General features: G+C 44.2%; 1 protein-coding gene across 3 annotated transcripts in view; it reads left to right on the forward strand.

Moving 5' to 3' along the window:
• Positions 1–12,251, forward strand: part of LOC146521035 (uncharacterized) — a 235,515-nt gene extending 223,264 nt beyond the window's left edge. For all 3 annotated transcript variants that reach the window (XM_085154243.1, XM_085154244.1, XM_085154242.1), the window contains exons 5-12: positions 291–2,046; positions 5,256–5,429; positions 5,671–5,757; positions 5,952–6,125; positions 6,286–6,459; positions 7,606–7,779; positions 10,167–10,213; positions 10,347–12,251. In XM_085154243.1, coding sequence (XP_085010369.1) covers positions 291–2,046; positions 5,256–5,429; positions 5,671–5,757; positions 5,952–6,125; positions 6,286–6,459; positions 7,606–7,779; positions 10,167–10,213; positions 10,347–10,876 — 3,116 coding nt within the window. In that variant the 3' untranslated portion in view covers positions 10,877–12,251. The remainder of the gene's footprint in view (positions 1–290; positions 2,047–5,255; positions 5,430–5,670; positions 5,758–5,951; positions 6,126–6,285; positions 6,460–7,605; positions 7,780–10,166; positions 10,214–10,346) is intronic.
• The last annotated feature ends 10,330 nt before the right edge of the window (positions 12,252–22,581 follow it).

Below are 22,581 nucleotides of genomic sequence, written 5' to 3' on the forward strand. Positions count from 1 at the left end.
TAGCATCTTCATGGATGTTAATATAAATGAATGACCTTGTTCAATAAAAATATTTTTAAGTATTTTCTATATCTAGAATTGTATATTTCCAACCTTTATAACATGTAATTTTCATGCTAATTGAAGATGGTTCAATGAAAGGACCAATTTGATTTGTAGTCAAATTATTCAAATATCTCCTGAGATTTTAACAAAAGTTATGAAGATGGAAATGCATGATTATATAAATAATGGTTGACACTGTAAAAACCATAATAGACTAATCATCCTTCTTGCTGTTTTTAATTTAGAGGCTCTTCAAAAGTGTCATCGTCATCTTAAATTCAAGTCTAATCTGAAGAAAAAGTTCCAGTGTGTGTTTGAGGGGATCGCTAAAGCAGGAAACCCAACCCTTCTGAATCAGATCTACACAGAGCTCTACATCACAGAGGGAGGGACTGTAGAGGTCAATGATGAACATGAGGTCATACAGATTGAAACAGCATCCAGGAAACCAGACAGACCAGAAACAACCATCAGACAAGAAGACATCTTTAAACTCCAACCTGGAAGAGATGAACCAATCAGAACAGTGCTGACAAAGGGAGGGTCTGGCATTGGGAAAACAGTCTTAACACAGAAATACACCCTGGACTGGGCTGAAGACAAAGCCAACCAGGACATCCAGTTCATATTTCCATTCACTTTCAGAGAGCTGAATGTGCTGGAAGAAAAAAAGTTCAGCTTGGTGGAACTTGTTCATCGCTTCTTTACTGAAACCAAAGGAGCAGGAATCTCCAGGTTTGAAGACTTCCAGGTTGTGTTCATCTTTGATGGTCTGGATGAGTGTCGACTTCCTCTGGACTTCCACAAAACTACAATCATAACTGACCCTAGAGAGTCCACCTCAGTGGATGTGCTGCTGATAAACCTCATCAGGGGGAAACTGCTTCCCTCTGCTCGTGTCTGGATAACCACTAGACCTGCAGCAGCCAATCAGATCCCTCCTGACTGTGTTGGCATGGTGACAGAGGTCAGAGGGTTCACTGACCCACAGAAGGAGGAGTACTTCAGGAAGAGATTCAGAAATAAGAAGCAGGCCAGCAAGATCATCTCCCACATCAAGACATCACGAAGCCTTCACATCATGTGCCACATCCCAGTCTTCTGCTGGATCACTGCTACAGTTCTGGGGCATGAGCTGAAAACCAGAGAGGGAGGACAGCTGCCCAAGACCCTGACTGAGATGTACATCCACTTCCTGGTGGTTCAGGCCAAAGTGAAGAAGGTCAAGTATGATGGAGGAGCTGAGACAGATCCACACTGGAGTCCAGAGAGCAGGAAGATGATGGAGTCTCTGGGGAAACTGGCTTTTGATCAGCTGCAGAAAGGAAACCTGATCTTCTATGAATCAGACCTGACAGAGTGTGGCATCGATATCAAAGCAGCTTCAGTGTACTCAGGAGTGTTCACACAGATCTTTAAAGAGGAGAGCGGACTGTACCAGGACAAGGTGTTCTGCTTCATCCACCTGAGTGTTCAGGAGTTTCTGGCTGCTCTTCATGTCCATCTGACCTTCATCAACTCTGAAGTCAATCTGATGAAAAAACAACATGTCTACCAGAGTGCTGTGGATAAGGCTTTAAGGAGTCCAAATGGACACCTGGACTTGTACCTCCGCTTCCTCCTTGGTCTTTCACTACAGACCAATCAGACTCTCCTACGAGGCCTGCTGACACAGACAGGAAGTTGCTCACAGACCAATCAGGAAACAATCCAGTACATCAAGAAGAAACTCAATGAGAATCTGTCTGCAGAGAAAAGCATCAATCTGTTCCACTGTCTGAATGAGCTGACTGATCATTCTCTAGTGGAGCAGGTCCAACAGTCCCTGAGATCAGGAAGTCTCTCCACAGATGAAGTGTCTCCTGCTCATTGGTCAGCTCTGGTTTTCATGTTACTGTCATCAGAAGAAGATCTGGATGTGTTTGACCTGAAGAAATACTCTGCTTCAGAAGGGGCTCTTGTGGGGCTGCTGCCAGTGATCAAAGTCTCCAACAAAGCTTTGTAAGGAAATTTGTGATCAGGCTTTTATTTTCTAAATATTTATTCTAAAAAAAAAAAAAAAAAAACCAACAAAAAAACCCCCACAACTTTAAAGTGCAACGATCATCAGCACTAAATCAAGTATATGATTCTCTTAAAAATTCAAAGCAACAGACAGTATCAGCATTTCTGAGACGTCTGTCGGTGTAACACTTACCAAAGTACCATCCAGAATGGTTTACTTTATACCAAAAACTCATGGACTAATCCAGTGTCCTATTACTAGAAATGGGTATCGTTTAGGTTTTATCCAATACCGGTGCCAAACCAGTACTTTTGAAACTGTGCCGGTTCTTAAACGGTGCTTGAACCGGTGCTTAAAGAATGGAGAACACAAACTTTGTGCAAAAACCTCTTACGTTTTTATTTTTAGCAGTCTCTATTTTTCTGCAAAATGATAACCAAGTTAGCCTTTTCTGTTGATATAACATGAAGGGAGTATCTGCCATCAAACAAGAAGACAGCCGCATGTAACTACGACAGTGTTTGCTAGTTCACCTTACATGCATTAATGTAATAACGTGGTTAGCCTACTCAACATAAATTAAACACAAACGACATTAAGCTACTCGCCCAGAGAAGAACGGCTGCTGCTGCATCATCATCCGTTGCCATTTCTGCTACAATGGCAGGGCTAGGGGCCAGGACTCTCCTCTTCAGTTTCTTGGGGGATGTTGCTAACTCTGGGTCTGATAACAGGCACCACACCCTCAGTAGATGTGCTTGTTGTGAGGTCTTGCAGCAAGCTGTCAAATACGGTGTATTTCGCGGCTTTAAAAAAACCCGCTATGCGTCGCCAGGTGTTTCATCAGATTCGAGGTGTTACCTCCTTTGCACAGTATCACCTCCATCACCACCTAGTCAAGACTGGGTTGAGAAATTTCATAAGAAGTGTTCTTGGTGGAACATTATTATTTCTCTTCAACCTGATCTGGTGCATTATATCCAGATCAGCTGGCAACATCAAGCACATCCAGTATCCATTACCGTATTTTCACGACCATAAGACGCACCGTACTAAAAGGCGCAGTCTCAGTTATGTGTGCCATTACTGTATTTAACACACACATAAGGCACAACTGATTATAGCGCACATACAAGTATGCGTATTTAAAAATAAAGCGGGAGCAAAACTGAGTTTGTTACTCACATTTTTATTACTGGTAATCGTCATCAATCAAACCCATCGAAGTCCTCATCCTCTGTGTCTGAATTGAACAGCTGCGCTAAATCTCCATCGAACATTCCAGGTTCACTTTCTTCACCGTCAGAGTCACTTTCCATGCCGTGCGGCTCCTCGGAAAAGAGGAGCCGTGCGGCTCCTCGGCTTTTGCGAAAGCTCAAACAACAGTGCCAGCAGACATGTTAGCCCAAGCATCTACAATCCATTCGCAAATTGTGGCGTAACTCGCCCGGCGCTGCCTTCCATTCTTAGTGAAACTGTGGTCTCCATTGGTCATCCATCACTCCCACGCCGCTCGCAGCCTTACTTTGAATGGCCGGTTCACACCGATGTCCAGCGGTTGGAGTTCCTTTGTCAGGCCTCCCGGAATGACAGCAAGCTCACAGTTCATTTGCTTCACTTGTTTTTTCACATCGGCTGTGAGATGGGCACGCATAGTCACAGATCAACAGCGATGGTGATGCGTGGAAAACACCATCTGGTCTCCTTACATACACTTCCCTCAGCCACTCTTTCATCATTTCCTCATCCATCCAGCCCTTTTCATTTGCCTTAATAATGATTCCTGCTGGAAACTCCTCTTTAGGCAAAGTCTTTCTCTTAAAAATCACCATAGGCGGAAGTTTCTGTCCATTAGCATGGCAGCCAAGCACAACAGTAAAAGAAGACTTTTCGTGCCCCGTTGTGCGTATCGCTACCGTGCTGGTCCCCTTCTTCTCCACAGTGTGACTCACCGGGATGTCGAAAGTGAGCGGCACCTCGTCCATGTTAGTGATGTGGCTGGGCTGGATGTGTTTGTCGGCGATGTGTTTGCTGCAGTAGGAGCGGGAGATGGCCAGCTTTTCATTATAATCCGCTGGAAGTTGCTGCGCTACCGTAGTCCTGGTCCGGGTGAAAAATGGCACCGTTTCATGAAACAAAAGCACCAAGACCGGCCTCCTTGGAAATGTTCAATTTTCATTTCTTCTGCTAGCGAAACTGCTTTTAGTCTAATGGTGACCGTCGAAATGCTTCTCCCACTCGTTCTTTGCTCGTCCTCCTTACAACACACACAGGGCGCACTGCACTTTTCAAAGAAAATCTAAGGCTTTTATGTGCGCCCTATAGACGCAAAAATACGGTATACCAAAATAAGATCCTTTCAGGCTCCTATGTCAGTCCTATGCCTGGTAGCTGTGCGGTTCCTTGGTGAGTCCTGGGTGGGCTTGGGGACTTGGACTTCTGGGGGGCTTGGGTCCTGGCTGGTGTGTTGCCAGGTTGTGGGTGGGTGAGTGCATGCACAGGGTACCCAATTTAGATGGGCCCGGGCCTCGACACCATGCCATTAGTGGGTTTCAGGGAACGGGGTTCCCTATTCTGGGGTGTGGAGGGTCCTCGGTTCTCTTGGCCCAGGGCTCAGTCTGCTCTGGCCTGGCCAGCTGCCAGTGGAGCCTGCGGGCTCGTCTCTGCGGCCTCCTGTGACTTGTGCTGCTGGGTGACTTTTCTAGGTGGGTGGTGTGATTGTGGTCCTCCTTGGGTTCTCGAGCTCTGCGGAGGAAGGGCCTCTGGCTCTCTGGTGCCCGAGTCTCCTCCATGCCTGCTTCATGTCCTATGTGGCAGGGCTGTTCCTCGCCACACCCAATTTAAGACATTTACATGAATACAAGTGCTCTCAGACACAGGTGTATGTATGATGTAGGATGTACGAACAAGTAATCCCAGAAACACACTATCTTGGTTGGCTGATGCCTCTAAACATATTATGCATATAGTGTGCTGCTCAGTAACATTCATTGTTTACGGTTACTTTTGCATTTTTTGGTTGTTTCTATGGTTTCTGTGCTATGTTTTGTTCCTTCCCTTCAGCTTACATTTTGAAACTTTTAGTTAATCAATAAGTTGTAGTGTCCCTGCAGTGTGTGTGTGCGGCGGGGGGGGGGTATTTATTTATTTTTCCTCCTTCTCTGTTTAACAAATGACACAGATTTCATGCTTCTTTATTTTGTAGGCTGAGTGTCTGTGAGCTGTCAGAGGCAGGCTGTGTAGCTCTGACTTCAGTACTCAGCTACAAGTCCTCTAGTCTGAGAGAGCTGGACCTTAGGATCAACAGCTTGGACAATTCAGGTGTAAAGCTTCTGTCTGCAGCTTTGGGGAGTTCATGTTGTAAACTGAATACTCTAAGGTCAGTATATTCAGCTTTTTGTTTTGTTTTTTTGTTTTTTCTCCCTTGTTCAGCTGACAAATAAAACAGTTAAAAATGCCACTCATACGTGTCTATTAGTATTTCTCATTATCTCTAAGTTAAACTGTCACATTTCTAACCTGTTTAATCCTAGGCATTAAAGATTATTTTAAAACACATTGCTAAATGTAGTAGTTTATTAGTAAAACAAGTGTTTCATTGTTCATGTTATAATTTTCAGACTGAGTTTCAGTAACCTCTCGGAGAGCAGCTCTGAAACTCTTTCTGCTGGACTGCAGAATCTAAACTGCAAGCTGATTACTCTGAGGTCAGATCAAGTAACATTTTATTTTTCAGAATTAATCAATAAGTTGATTAAAGTTTATCCAATCATTGTTGCATCTTAAAAAAACAGGATTGAATATTGGCAATAACGCCATGCTGACAACACTTTAACACTAGTGTTTGTTTTCTTGTGGGGTTTTTTTTGTTTGTTTGTTTTGTTTTTGTTTTTTTAAATAGGCTAATGGGTTGTAAGTTCTCCGAGGGAAGCTGTGAAGCTCTGTCCTCAGTTCTCAGCTCCCAATCCTCTAGTCTGAGAGAGCTGGACCTGAATAATTCTGAGCTGTGGGATTCAGGAATGAATCTTCGGTCTGTAGGAATAATGGCTTCACAGTGTACACTGGAAACACTCAGGTAAAATCAACAATATTACTTATTTTTATCAGTTGCCAAAAATAACCAATAATTGTAGCTAATTCAATAAACGTCATCTATGTGTTGTATCATTTCATAACTTCTCACTTCACTACGATTACACTTTAACACAGTTGTTGTGTTCTCCATATTTTTTCAGACTGAGTAGATGTTTCCTGTCAGAGGGAAGTTGTGAAGCTCTGTCCCTAGTTCTCAGCTCCCAGTCCTCAAGTCTGAAAGAGCTAAACCTGAGTAACAATGACCTGCAGGATTTGGGTGTGAAGCTTCTGTCTGCTGCACTGCAGAGTCCACAATGTAACCTTGAAACTCTCAGGTCAGGATTCAAATCTTTCCACAGAGGATCGTTTAAAATGTGATTTATATCTTTGCACAAAAAGCACCATAAGGGTGATACTTCAAGAGCCATGAGGTGGTACTCACTGTGAAAAGTTTGAGAACCACTGTGGTAGCTTATAAACATGAATCAGTGCAGTGCACCCGGTAGAAAGGTTTCTGGTTGGGCAGGTTGGGGGATTAATCTCCTAACACCCGAACTCTGTCATGGCATGCATTTTTAATTTCTCTTTGCTATTTGGGAGATTGGGACCTGATGAATGTAAAAACAAAGAATTACCAGATAATTTTTTTGTTTGGTTTTTTTTTTTTTTTGTACCTAATTTTTGTTTCTGAGAAAAATAAAATCCACATATGGACATACATTTTAAATTTTGATAGAACAGTGGCAGTATGATGTCATAAATTGATATCAGGCCCTTGTAGATAAAAAATTAAGTATTGTGGCCACAGCTCAGTGCAGCAGCTTTGGAAATGGAGGCGTTGAGCATCATCCATTCGGACTCAATGTCCCCATTCGCCCTCAGAAGCTCAGCTACAGATGGGGGTTAAAGAGCTTGCAGACCGGGGCATCTGCCAAGTGTTCTTAGGGCAAGATCACTATAGGTTTAGGTGTGCCAGGTCTGTGCAGCATCCTTCCCCGCCATCTGATCCAACAGCCTACCAGGTGGTGATCAGTTAACACCTCAGCCCCTCTCTTTAGGCTGTTCCTCAAAATCACACCCATCCAACTCTCATTGTCTTTACCCATACGCGTGTTGAAGTCTCTCTCACAGTAGGACAACTTGCTATGGTACCAGCTCCCAGTTTGAGTTCAGGAGACAGACATCCTCTCTACTTTTAAGATCAGTTTCAAACTTTCCTTTTTGATAAAACGTATAGTTAGAGCTGGATCAGTTGACCCTGAACCATCCCTTAGTTATGCTGCTACAGGCGCAGACTGATTTTTACTGCTGATGCTTTTATATGTCACTACCGCATATCCTTAACTTTTTTTTCTCCTCTCCACTTAATTCATCTTATAAATAAAGTCATTTTAAATATAATGGATGGAAATGGATGTTGTTGTATCAGCCATCCATAAAATTGTTGTTCACAGATTGCTTGTTAATTTGTGTGTCTGCAGTCTGTCAGGCTGTCTAATCACAGAGGAAGGCTGTACTTTTCTGGTCTCAGCTCTGAACTCCAACCCCTCCCATCTGAGAGAGCTGGACCTGAGCTACAATCATCCAGGAGACTCGGGAATAGAGCTGTTGTCGGCTGGACAAAAGGATCCACGTTGGAGACTGGACACTCTCAGGTATGGAGAGAATGCCTAATAAAGGAGGAAGAGCTGGAAACATTTCTTGTGTCCTTCACTCACTTCCTATTTTTCTTGATGCATGCTCAATCATCCAGGCAAGGAAATCCCCCAAATATGATTATATTCATCTGGACGTGGTGTTTTCAGTGGGAGAAACATTTTGTCACTCATCCAAGTGACTTCTTCAGTCTCAGCTGACTGCAGGTTTTCTCTGTACTGCTATATTTTTCTGTTCTTTATGCTGTAGATGTTCACGTCTCTGGAATAGTTGGCAGTAATAAGGATGATTTTCTGTAAAATCATATTGATATGACCCGTGACATTCGTAGATGACCGTTAGATTAGTCAGCTGGGAAACTCTGTGTTAACTCAGAGAGCTGAAGATATCGTGGACATGCTGACCTCGCTCTGTGGTGTACAGGTCCGTTTACCCTCATGATTAATATTCACAATAAAAATATTAGCCGAACATCATGAAGTCTGTATGTGTGTCATAGTTTCGAACAACCTTTGTACAGTTAAAGCCAGCAGTTACTACATGACGGAAACACCAACGTTATCTCTTTTATGTGTTTATCAGGTCACGCTGATGACTGAACAAAAACCCAAAGATCAGCTGTTAATCGAATTTATTTGCTCTCTCTCCTCCTTAAACATGTTTTTAATGTTAGTTATAATTCAGAATTGGCGAGTGAAACACGTAGGACACATAAGAACATCAGGAAATAAAACCCCGATAAATATAACCTCAGTAAAATAAGTCAGTGTCAGCGGGGATTATTACAGCTGTGTACCGGGGCCTGCGCTTTGTCTGCGGTAATAACAGCTCGATTGCTTGCGAGCGGGTCTATCCACGCTTTGCCGTGAGACTGGGCAGACATCTCCGAAATCATCGAAGCACTTTTGCAAAGAGGCTGTATCTTGACAAACCGACCAGACACATGAAGATTAAACCACTACATTCTCGGCTAAAAAAATATTAAAACTGAAAAACCCTGTTTGTGTGTCACCAAATACAAAGTTCAGTTCTGTTAGTTTCCACATGCTGGTTGTTGTGTGCTAAAAACAATGGTTTTGAGTCGATCAGCGTTAATCCCGCCCCCTGAGTTTGATGGGTGAGGTTGACAGATAAAATTATTTCATGGTGAGAGCCAGGCGCCAGGACTACCAAAATGAAAAATCTTTGTTTAATCTTTCCTACCCAGCCTTCTGGACTTCGGATTGGCCAACATTTCTATACGGTTAGGAATATATTGACACCTGTTGCTTTGGCATGTTCCTAGCAGCGTTTTCCTTCGTTTTTACGTGTGAACAGGATTAAAAAAAAACAAAAACGGGAATACTCTGTTTTTCAAAAATACCAGTGTACATGTGGACGTAGCTTAAGAAAGAAAAGTAATCCCTCTCCCTGTTAATGCCCTTCACGCCCCCCTGGCAAAACTAGACCCGCCCCTGCACAGTTACCAGCTGTCAGCTACTTAGAAAAGGATCCTGGTGTTATTTGTCTCTCAGAAACAGTTCCTCTTTCTGGCACAAAGTGGGCGATTTTAAAAAGAAAAAAAGAAAAAAAAACAGAGAAAAGTCGATCAGCTGATCATTGATCAATTTCATGATTGATGGAGCAACAAAAGCGGGAGGGGAGAGAATATGAGAAGAAGAGGCAGCTGTGCAGCAAAGACGCAGAATAACTCCAGCTTTGTGTCTTTTCCATTCTAGCTGAAGTATGGGACAAACTGTGTTATTAGCACAGGCACTTTTAAAAGCGATTATTTAGGACTTGAGCAATAATACAAACAGCAATGTAGTTAAACATCTTACAGTTACTTTTATTGGGAATTGGCTTCAAAAAACCAAACAAAAAACTCATCAATATCTGGTGAGAAGGCTTTCATTTTTTTAAATTTTTTTTCAACAGGAGAGAGATGTGTGTTATATAAGGCAACGTTTTCCTTTTGCGTTATTTTTCTGTGGTGCATTTTTCTACATTTTAACAAAAGGGGAACAGTTCACCTAGGATGATTTGTTTTAATTTTCACATGGTCTTGCTGAGGTAATGCAAATCGAAACTGGCATTCTTGTCTTTTTTTTGGGAGTGGGGGGTGGATGCTGAAAAAAACTTGGACCTTGAAGGTGCTTAAAGTGCTTGAATTTAACCCTAAAAAGGTGTTTGAACCCTGTCAGTCATATTTCATTCAATTCAGTGGTGTACTGACAGATCCAGGATCAGTCCAAGTCATCAGCAGTTTGATCCACGTATAGATTGAAGTGTATTTGTAAAAATGTTGGACTGTTGCTTTTGTTAGTGTCTAACAGTATGTGTATGAGAGCCCATGTGTGCATGCTAAGACTGTGCTGGTCTGACACCCCCCCCCTCCTCCTTTCAGGTTGGAGCCTGCTGGAGAACGATGGTTGACACCAGGTCTGAGGAAGTGTAAGTGTATTTTTAATTCAACCATCTTCAAACTGTCACATCTCTGATGTCAGGAGTCATCATCAAAGTGTAAATCAATGAACAGATGATGGATCAATAACTGCAGCTGGATTGTGTTTGTTCTCTCCATCAGATTCCTGTCAACTCACAATCGACACAAACACAGTTCACAGATGGCTCAAACTGTCTGACGACGACACGAAGGTGACACGTGTGTGGAAGACTTTTTCATATCCTGATCATCCAGACAGATTTGATTGGCATCCACAGCTGCTGTGTGAAAATAGTCTGACTGGTCGCTGTTACTGGGAGTTTGAGTGGAGCGGATGGGTTCATATATCAGTGAGTTACAGAAGAATAATAAGGAAAGGAAAGGGTATTGACTGTGTGCTTGGATACAATGCTCATTCCTGGAGTCTGAGGTGCTCAGCTTTTGGTCCTCATTCTGTCTGTCATAATAACAGACAAACAACCATCTCCTCCTCCTCCTCCTCTGCCTCTAACAGAGCAGCAGTGTATGTGGACTGTCCTGCTGGCACTCTGTCCTTCTACAGAGTCTCCTCTGACAGTCTGATCCACCTCCACACCTTCAACACCACATTCACTGAACCTCTTTATCCTGGATTTGCATTTGGCTATGATTCCTCAGTGTCCCTGTGCTGAGTGGGTTGTAAAGAGTGTCCTCCTGTTAGAGAAACACTGACTGTTGAACAGATAGTTCAGTCTGTACATGTCTGTCTCTTTCACTCACAAACACGTTTCCAGATTCATGGATTCAATCAGTTGATGTTTTAAACTGTTCTAAATGATGCCTTGTGAACTTCTTCCTCTTTGTTCCTTTAAAGATGGAAGCTCCCATTATTCCAGGATCCACATGTTGTTTTTCTGTCTTTTTCCACTCAAAGCTTCACAGTGAATATCAGTATGTTGTGTTTCTCTGAAGTTCAGTTCACAACCAGCTCCTCTGCATTTTCAACAAGTCTGAGCTCATTAAAATGAATCCGAATGCTGGATGTTTCCAAACTCTCCACATGATCTTACTGTTTCACTCATTATTGGAAGCTCATCATGTGAAAATGTTTCAGCCATAGAAGCTGAAAATATTGGCTCAACAGTTTTGAATGCAGTTCTAATCGGAATATGATTGTATTGAGGGATCATAATGCATGTGGCTTATCTAATAAACAGCAGACGCTGCATTGATTATTTTAAACTAGTCTTGTGTTTTTCAGGCATTTTCAACAGTAATATTTTGCAGTATATTGGTTACATTTTTGTTTGAATGTCCTTAGAAATGTATAAACATTACTATATATCATTGCATATGTTCTGTATCACATTGTTTGGTTAATGAATCATTTATTTTCTTTGTGTTTGTCATTTTTGATATGAAATAAACTTGGTTGCTTTCTCACGGTGCTGTGTTCATATGTTACACAATCTTGCGTTTCGTGTATTTTTTTTCTATGGCTGTGTTTTTCATGCTGTAATCTTAGCAGTGAAGCTCTGATGGTCTGTCCTGATATGAGTTGTGGTGATGTGACTAATATATGGTGGTGATGTGTTGACAGTGTAACAGCAGCATTGGTGTGGTGTGAGAGTTCAGCTTCAGCCTTTATGTTGGACACTAAGATCTTGTATACAGAAACACTAATAACGAACATGTACATGTCTGTCTCTTTCATTCAAAAAAACATTTTCAGATTCATGGATGCAATCAGTTGATGTTTTAAACTGTTCTAAATGATGCCTTGTGAACTTCTTCCTCTTCAGTCCTTTAAAGATGGAAGCTCCCATTATTCCAGGATCCACGTGTTGTTTTTGTCTTTTTCCACTCAAAGCTTCATAGTGAATATTAATATGTGGTGTTTGTGAAGCTCAGGTCACAACCAGCTCCTCTGCATTTTCAGCAAGTCTGAGCTCATTGAAATGAATCCAAATGTTTGATTTTTTTCTTAATTGGATTTTTCCAACATGGCTGAATAAGTGGACATCCAATAGTACTTAGTGTATAAACTATTAAAGGCATTCATCATCTCTCATGTTTCTGTCATTCTATAAAAACAGCTGCTTTTAATCAGTTTTTAAGAAACTCCTTGAACTCTTCATTGATGATTATTTTTTGACCCTCATCCGGTGAGCAGATGAACTGCATGACGTCAGTTTAATGAGCACAGTCGCCATGAAGTGTTTTTAAATTTTTACTATGTGTCAAAAATTTTGAAGCCAGCAAGCCAAATAACCTTAACCACCTGATGATGTGGAGATTCACCTTTCTTTTCTTTTTTTTGTTCTTTTAGATCCAATTAAAATCAAATCGCTCAAAGGTCGTCTGGAAAAAGAGTACAATTCTTGAAACAGTTTATTAAACTGAGTCATATAAACAGCAAAACATGTCAAAGCAAGCGAAACAAACTCTGGGGTCTAGAGCCTTAAGCCCAACAGAAAGAGCTGATGGGGACATTTCTGACCTTCTCCAAGATTCCGTAACCCCTCCTCTAGCAAGCTTTTAACTTTTGACTCCTTGTCTTTTAGTTGTTTAAGTTTAAACTATAGGTATTTTCCCAATTTTACAAATGTCGGAATTAAAACAATTATTGACTAAATGTCTTTGTCATTGTTTTACTGTAACCAACATGTTGAATTTACACATTTTTGGCACTTGTCTTACATAATTTTCTGGGTACTCATCACACACCTTGTCATCCATCATTTCATTAGGTCATCTTGGAGTTGGATGGCCAAAAGGAATTTAGAAGTTCAAGTAATAACAGGTGTAAGGCCAGCTACTTAGTAGGAAAAAGAGAGTTCCAGGTGCATCGTCAGCAGGGCCAACTTTGATTAACCTGATGTTTTGACTTATTACAATAGGCCATAACATGGTCAAAAGTTACAGGTTAATCCTAATTATTAAATCTCACAAACTGTGTGTGGGCCAATAGGAGCTCACGCAACAAGTGGCGCCGACTTGTGATATAAGTGGATAATACTAGACCTAAACATATGGTGACAGATAGTTTGAATATATGGGTTAAATGGTTAACGTGGTTGTTGTGTGTCGTGGCGTTGCATCCTTCAGAGGTTTTTCAGGTTTCCCTGTTGGAATGTTATGTGGGAAACAAGGTTTTGTATGTGTAGTGGCCAGTGCTGGGACTAACGCGTTATTAAGTAACAGTTACAGTAACTACGTTATTATTGTGGTAACGAGCACGATAACTAGTTATTATGCCAAAATCAGGAACGCGTTAGTCGTTACTGGGATTTAGATAGGGTCGTTACTCGTTACTTCGTGTGGTGGCTATCACGGAGCTTCCAGTAACATTAGCAAGTGGTGGAGACCAGCAGGTGGATCAGAGAAAGGGGACGCAGAAGGAAGAGAGACCCGAGGCGGCCGCCGGTCCAAGTGTGAACTTCAGGTAAGAAGTTATGACCTGCAGTCTATCTGGGTCAGATATAAACCAAGTTTAGGTGGAGTTTATTTTCGTTATTCTGACTTTTTCCGTACTGCGTACTAGCTAGCATGACGGAGTTTCTATACAGCTGGGTGGGTGCTATGAAGTTAATGATGTTGAACTTTATTTTATTCATAAGGTTAATTATTAGAGTTGCCAACCGTCCCGTAAAAAACAGAAACGTCTCGTATTCAGAGAAAATATCACGCACAAAGCTGGGGTTATTCTGTGTCTTTGCTGCACAGCTGCTTCTTCTTCTCTCATTCTCTCCTCTCCCTCTCCTGTTTCTACTTCAATCATGAAACTGATCAATGATCAGCTGATCAGCTCTCTTGTTTGTTTATCGCCCACTTTGCGCCAGAAAGAGGAAACCAGCCGATGTCGCGTTAAACAACAGCAGCACGTTTAAGCTTGATCAGCTGTTGTTAGTAGAAATTAATATTAAATAAATTCTATCAGCTGATGTTTGCTGGAGCCACAGCTGTAAAGCTGCTGGTCATGATGTGGGTTTGGATATGTGGTGAGAGGGAAACATGAAGATGAAACCAGGAGATGTCCTTACTGAATCATCAGAGCTGAACAGGTGATGGAGAAACAGGTTTACCTTTTAGGTGACATGAATGAGTTGAAGGGAAGTTATGAACTGTTGACTTTTTGCGTGCTAGCTAGCATGATGGGGTTTCTATACAGCTGGGTGGGTGCTATGTTACTGATGTTGAACTTTATTTTGTTCATAAGGTTAATTATTAAACAACAGCAGCATGTTTGATCAGCTGTTGTTAGAATTTATTTAATATTAATTTCTAGTATCAGCTGATGTTTGCTGGAGCCACAGCTGCAAAAAAGCTGCTGGTCATGATGTCGGTTTGGAGATCTTGTGAGAGGGAAACATGAAGATGAAACCAGGAGATGTCCTTACTGAATCATCAGAGCTGAACAGCTGATGGAGAAACAGGTTTACCCTTTAGTTGACATGAATGAGTTGAAGTTATGAACTGTTTCTGAGAGACAAATAACACCAGGATCCTTTTCTAAGCAGCTGACAGCTGGTAACTGTGCAGGGGCGGGTCTAGCAAAGTGTTGCCAGGGGGGCAGGTAGGGCATTAACAGGGAGAGGGGGGCACAAAGAATACTTTTCTTTCTTATTCTCATTTAAAATGTCTAGCTTTTAAACATAATTATCTGAATCTTACAACAAACGATTAATAGATTGATACATATATACCATCAGAACAGTGAACATCACTGTCCCAACAGTGTTTGTTTTCATTCAAAGGCTTTATGATTTTTCCTATAATGGCGGCCGGTCTCTAGTCAAAATGCCCGGGCCAATTCTTTGTCCCAGTCCAGCCCTGTAAGCAGCTCATCTGCAGTCTGGTGTTACCTACATCTTCCTATTCGGAAGGCAGAATTTCAGAGTTCTGAGTACAATCAAAGCACCACGACTGCAGTTTTTGTGTTGGATGTAAAAGGCGCACATGACGCTGTGACGTAGGCTAGAATCATGGCGGCGGTCAACGACAATCCAGGCGTGGGATTTCTCTCGTGGAAATATGCACATTATCTTTTCCTTTCTATTGGTAGGTGGCACAGTGCACTGTGGCAAGTAAGTAAGCTAGAAGACTGGCAAAGTTATGGAAGCAACACATTAACAAGAGAATTCTGAGTAAAACCAAAGTTACTTTCCCTAGTAACTAGTTACTTTGAAAGTAACAAGTAACTTGAAGTAACTGAGTTACTTTTGATAGAAGTAACTAGTAATGTAACTAAGTTACTAATTTAAAGTAACTTACCCAACACTGGTAGTGGCTAACTGTTGACGTGTCAGAAAGTGGTCATTAAATGTCCTGATGAAGGCTCTTTAGTTTAAAACTAAACTAAACTGACCAGAGCTGAACAGTTACATTTATTCTGCTTTCAGCCTGTTAAAAATAAAATTCAGCTTTCATGTCATTTCATCAATTTCCACAGTTTTCCTGGTAACACTCTTAAACCCACAAAATCCCAGTGTCGGCTTTAACTGTGTCAGAACAGCCTGTGGAAGTTCGCCTAATTTCACCAATTTCAGCCTGAACTAGCTGAAGCTTTAATCTGTCCAAATCTAAATCCAAAGATAACAGCTGACAGGTCAAAACACATGTCACTGCACTCAAACACACCTTCAGTTTGAACGTCTCTGCTGGCAGAATCTTTTTTTGTTCCAGGAAGAGAAAATACATCAGGGAAGGAGGAGAGTGAAGGAACCTATCAAAGCTTTTACGGAACCTGTGTCAGTGTAAGATATTAAAATTAACAAACACTGAAAGTTATGGAGGGTATTTACATGCACATAAAAATGTGAATTAGCCATCTGCAGGTGTAATTATTGTAGGGTCAGTGTTCTCATTAACTGTAGTTTACAGGGTCATATGACACAGTCTGCAGTGTAGCAGCAGTGCACGAGTCTGAGGGCAGGTACTGTAAACTGTTGGTTTTAGTTTCCAGGCAGTTTTTTCACCAGTTTAATAAATGGGATTGTTTTTTATCCCAACCACACAAATCTCATTTACAGATAAAATAGTCATAGTCTTTACTTCCTTGTTGATCTGCAGTGCATCCTGAATACACCATGACAAATCTTAGAAACTGGCTAACTTCTCCAAAACAAACAGCTTTAGTGAAGCAGCTGATACTTTGATGTTACACTAATGAGAGTTTACCTAAAAATGGAAAAGATTAAGCAGAATGACTTAGTTGACTCCTTATATTTAAAAAAAAAACCAAGCTGCAGCGGTCAGCAGCAACCATATCGAACAGTAATATTTATCACAGATTAGTAGTCTTGTTTTGCTTACTGACATCTGCAGAGGCTCCAATTCACTGTTGGTGATTACTGCATCTGTTCACCGGTAGAAATCATTGATGTTTGGAGGGTGGAGTGGTGACATGTATGCTTTAAATCCACCAATCACAGAGCTCCATCATTGATCTTACAGTCACAACATTTGTTTAAGCTCACCTTCAGACGCTTTCTGTGCTGCTGAAGTAAAATCATGTTTTGCTGCTTAGCAGGAGTTGCCGCGGTGTTATCCATGGATGATGAACAAGGATCACTCAGAAGTGTTCATCTATGCTCTCGTGTCAGGTGCTTCAGTAGATTACTCGTGCTGTTAACAGCAGCCGATAGTTTTTTCTCCCCAGGATATAGCTTACATATTACTGTAATGTTCTTGTCTGCTAGTTTCAGAAAAGTGAAGAGACGGGAATATTTCCATTTCATAAAACGGCCACTCGCTTCAGCCGAGTCCGACATCTTCCGCTTTAGAATACGACTATGCAGCAAACTGGTGTGAGATGACGTCCACCTGCACTACAGCGATGTTAAAGCGGCAGAGTTTAATTTACTTCTATGTGGTAGTCAGAGGGCCCGGTGGCGCCAGTGTCCAGCAGCCTCGCCTCTGTCAGTGCGCCCCAGGGCAGCGGTGGCTACAATGTAGCTTGCCATTGCCAGTGTGTGTATGTGTGTGTGAATGGGATTGATGACTGAATGTAGTGTAAAGCGCTTTGGGGTCCTTAGGGACTGAGTAAAGTGCTCTACAAATGCAGGCAATTTATGTTTAGAAGACAAATTATTGAAATTGAAATTAAATAATGATATTCAGTGAGTTTAATTATTTTACAATGTAATGCAAGTACATTGTAAGTAACTGTAATTCAAATACCTAAAAATGAACAGTAATTAGTTACTTTTATTAATTACTTTTTCAGTGGAAAAGTAATTTAATTACAGTAACGCGTTACTTAGTAACGCATTACACCCAACACTGATTCTTCTTTGCAAAACAGCTCCAGCTCAGTCAGATTAGATGGACAGCGTTTGTAAACAGCAGTTTTCAGATCTTGCCATAGATTCTTGATTGGATTTAGATCTGGACTTTGACTGGGCCATTCTAACACATGGATATGTTTGGTTTTAAACCATCCCATTGTTGCCCTGGGTTTATGTTTAGGGTCGTTGTCCTGCTGGAAGGTGAACCTCCGCCCCAGTCTCAAGTCTTTTGCAGACTCCAAGACTGCCCTGTACTTGGTTCCATCCATCTTCCCATCAACTCTCACCAGCTTCCTGTCCCTGCTGAAGAGAAGCACCCCCAGAGCATGATGCTGCCACCACCATATTTGACAGTTGGGATGGTGTGTTCAGAGTGATGTGCAGTGTTAGTTTTCTGCCACACATAGTGTTTTGCATTTTGGCCAAAAAGTTCCATTTTGGTCTCATCTGACCAGAGCACCTTCTTCCACATGTTTGCTGTGTCCCCCACATGGCTTGTGGCAAACTGCAAACGGGACTTCTTATGGTTTTCTGTTAACAATGGTGTCATGACCCTGTGCCTTCTCAGCTTACTCTGCATGGCTACAAGTGTTTCTGTTGTGTTGCGTCTCTCTCTCCTCCCGCGGACTGTGCTCTACCGGGGTGGAGTCATGACGACAAATGCTAGTAAGGCTCAGCGGAGAAATGGCATCACTAACTCAGGCTTTCGCCCAACGGATTCCGCTGTCCGACAACCCGCTTCCTGCGGCCCCTCCCCAGGTAACACACGCTCCTGCCGTCAATACAGTAGCCACAGCCACGCCTCAGTAGCTTCCGCGGTGTCGCTGGATAAGCTTTTACCTTCACCCGAGGCTTTTTCTGGGGAGATGGGAAAGTTTGCGGGATTTTTGTTGCAGTGTTCCATGCAGTTTCAATTATTACCACATGTGTTTGCTACTGACGGGGTTAAGATTGCTTATGTCACCCAGCTACTACGAGATCGAGCCCTGGCCTGGGCCCAGGCCCGCTGCAGGCTTGCCCCCGAATATCTTACGATGACTTCCTGTCGCGCTTCAAGCCGGTGTTTGACAAAGGTTCTAGTGCGGAGGCTGCTGGCTATTGGTTGATTAATCTGAAGCAGGGTAGGCGAAGCATGGCTGACTTTTCTTTTGATTTCTGGACCCTAGCTGCACAGACCAAGTGGGCTCTGAAGACCACCCTGTTAAATAATATCCGTGAAGAGCTCAAGGATGAGATAATGATGCGTGAGCTTCCCGCCTCTCTAAATGCCTTAATGTCCCTTTGTATTCAGGTGGATGATTGCCTGCGGGTGCGCCAGAGCTCACGAAGACAGCTGTTTCGAGAGCCTCCGGCTTCTCGGGACGCCCAGCCCGACGCACGGGAGGCTAGAGCTTTCAGAACTGAGGATGAGGTACCCATGGAACTGGGGTGTTCGCGACTCACTCTGGCGGAGCGTCAACGCCGGTTCTCCGCGGGTGAGTGCTTGTATTGCGGCCGCAGAAGGCATTTCATCTCTCCCTGCCCGTCACTGGGAAAAGGGGGCCCCCACCAGTCATCGAGAGGGTACTGGTAGGCGACCTGTCTGGCAAAAACCCTCTTCCCCGTCTCTTGCTGTCTGCAAAACTCACCCTCCGGTCGACGTCACATTCCCTTTCTGTGTTAATTGACTTTGGTGCTGAACAGAATTTCATTGATGTGTCTCTAGTCTCCAAGTTTAGCATTAGCGCCCGGCCACTGCCTCATCCCCTCCGCGTGTCTGCCCTGTCCGGTCACCGTTTGCCAGACATAATGCACATCACCTTGCCTATCACACTCACCCTCTCCGGTAACCACGTTGAGAACATTTGTCTCTGTGTGTTTAGGCACCAGTGACCCCGCTCGTACTAGGTTATCCATGGCTTTCACAACACAACCCACTGACTGGAACCCAACCCATTGACTGGAAGAAAGAGCAAATAATTGGGTGGAGTACGGACTGCCACATGAACTGCCTTTGGGCTGCCACTCCATCTGTCCCTTCACCCCTCCCTGGGAAGCCTTCAAAAGCGCCAGAATTATCTTCCCCGGTGGGGGCAGGTTTCTTCTTTGTTGACAAAAAGACAAAACACTCCGGCCGTGTATAGATTACCGCAGCCTCAACAAGATCACTGTAAAGAACAAGTACCCTCTTCCCCTCCTGAATTCCGCTTTCGAACTACTCCAGGGGGGCACAGTGTTCAGCAAACTAGACCTGCGAAACGCATACCACCTGGTGAGAATTCGAGAAGGAGATGAGTGGAAGACCGCCTTCAACACACATATTGGACACTTCGAGTATCTCGTCATGCCCTTTGGATTAACCAACGCGCCCGCGGTCTTCCAGGCTTTAGTTACCGATGTTTTGAGGGATTTTATAAATCAATGTGCTTTTGTGTACCTTGATGACATTCTAAGTCCCAGGCTGAGCACGAGAGACACATGAGGCAGGTCCTGCAGCGCCTCCTGGAGAACAGGCTATTCATGAAAGAGTGTGAATTTCACGTTGACACGGTGGCCTTCCTAGGCTACATCATCTCTCGTGGAGATCTCAAACCTGACCCACAGAAGGTCCGGGCCGTGGTGGACTGGCCCCAACCACCGAACCGCCAGCAACTCCAACGGTTCCTAGGATTCGCCAACTTCTACCGACGCTTCATAAAGAACTACAGTAAGATTGCTCCCTCCCCCAAAGTTCCTTTTCAGTGGGACCTCTGCTCAGGAGGCCTTTTCCCTGCTAAAGGAGAAGTTTGCTACCACCCCCATCCTCCGTCAGCCCAATCTCAGGCAACCGTTCGTGGTGGAAGTGGACGCTTCAGACACCGGAGTCGGAGCTGTTCTGTCACAGCGATTCGAAGGTACACTCCATCCCTGTGTGTTCCTTTCTCATCGTCTCTCCCCCGCAGAACAAAACTACGGCATTGGCGATCGGGAGTTGTTAGCGGTCAAACTGGCCCTGGAGGACTGGAGGCACTGGCTTGAAGGTGCCAACAACACCTTTCAACACCCTTTCATTGTGTGGACCGACCATAAAAACCTGGAGTACATCCGGTTCGCCAAACGCCTTAATTCCCGGCAAGCCAGGCGGACCCTCTTCTTCACAAGATTCAATTTCTCTATCACTTACAGTCCTGGGTCCCGCAACGTGAAGCCCGATGCGCTTTCTCGTCAGTTCACCAGTACGGAGGGAGACACTGATCCTGAACCGATTCTATCAGCTGCCTGTTTTATTGGAGCTGTCACATGGGAGGTCGAAGCTCTCCTACGAGAGGCCCAGGATACTGACCCCGACCCGGGCACGGGCCCCCCTGGTTGGTTGTTTGTCCCTGCTGCCGTCCGCGCCCAGGTGCTCCACTGGGGCCACACTGCCTGATTCACCTGTCATCCAGGTGTCCGCCGCACCTTCCTCCGGCGATTTTTCTGGTGGCCCTCCTTGGACAAGGACGCCAGGGAGTACGTTTTGGCGTGTGCCACGTGTGCCCGGAACAAGCGTTCCAACCAACCACCCGCCGGGCTTCTTCAACCGCTCCCCACGCCAGGGCAACCCTGGTCCCACATAGCCCTGGACTTCATTACGGGGCTCCCACCGTCGTCAGGTAACACCACTATTCTAACTATCGTTGATCGCTTTCCTAAGGCAGCTCATTTCATCGCGCTCCCGAAGCTCCCTACGGCCTTGGAGACCGCCCAGCTGCTCACTACCCATGTCTTCAGGCTTCATGGCATTCTGGAAGACATCGTCTCTGACCGAGGACCCCAATTCACCTCTCGGGCTTGTAAGGAATTCTGCACGCAGATCGGCGCCAAGGTTAGTCTCTCTTCTGGCTTCCACCCTCAGAGCAATGGACAGACTGAGCGGACTAACCAGGAGCTCGAAGCAGCACTCCGCTGCGTCGTCTCTGACAACCAGACCACTTGGAGCGAGCAGCTTCCCTGGATTGAGTATGCCCACAACTGCCTGACCTCATCGGCCACTGGACTGTCACCATTTGAAGCCTCACTGGGCTACCAACCACCCCTGTTCCCAGCTGTAGAGGGTGAGCATACCGTCCCTTCAGTACAACATCATTTCCGCAGGTGACACCGGGCCTGGCGGGCCACCGAAGCCACTCTGCTACGAACAGCAGAGCGCACCGGATCCCTGCCCCTGACTATATGGTTGGGCAAAAGGTATGGCTCTCCTCACACTTCATTCCCATTCGTGCTGAGTCAAAGAAACTGTCCCCGGCGTTCATCGGCCCGTTTGAGATTGAGGCCCTGATCAACCAGGTGTCTGTCCGTCTGAAGCTGCCTCGCAACATGCGTATCCATAATGTCTTCCATGTCTCCCAGGTCAAGCCCGTGCTCTCCAGCCTGTTGTGCTGTTTTCTTTGTACCAATTGCCAGAATAAAGAGGGAGCCCAGAGTAAGGGCAAGTCCAGCGTTGCAGTGCCGTCCTTTCTACATGGGCATATCACAACACTTGCACAATAGACTCACAGAACAGCAACAGCTACATATGGCTACAAGTGTTTCTGTTGTGTTGCGTCTCTCTCTCCTCCCGCACACTGCGCTCTACCGGGGCAGAGTCATGACGACTCCAGCCCCTGGCTCGGACACCTGCAAGCAATCGTCTCATCACCACGCTCACTTAAGGCGGCTGCTGAGAATGCTTCTTTGCTGGATTATTGTGTTACACTCGTCAGTGTCATTGCAAGTCTGAGCTTTTCCACAGAGTTTCTTTCGTGTCACAACTTACCTGTTCTTCCTCACTGTGCCAGATTTCTCGCCAGCCTGAGGACCGCTGTTTGGTGAGCTAAAGCCGGAGTCCGAGCTAACCTGAGCATCAGCGAAGGATTGTGTACATAGCCCATGTGTCCCCTTCCCGTGCCTGTGTTCCCCGGAGACCCTCTTCCCGTACCCCCTCACCCGTATATATCTGCACCTGGTGTCTGTGTGTAAATAAATTGTGAAACTTTAGAGACGGTCTGCCTCCGAGTCTCTCCTGAGCCTGACAAATGGCTTTCTTCTTGCCACTCTTTCATAAAGGCCAACTTTGTGCAGTGCACGACTAATAGTTGTCCTATGGACAGATTCCCCCACCTGAGCTGTAG

This window comes from Neolamprologus multifasciatus, chromosome 3 (assembly GCF_963576455.1).
Source record: "Neolamprologus multifasciatus chromosome 3, fNeoMul1.2, whole genome shotgun sequence".
NCBI classification, from domain to species: domain Eukaryota; kingdom Metazoa; phylum Chordata; class Actinopteri; order Cichliformes; family Cichlidae; genus Neolamprologus; species Neolamprologus multifasciatus.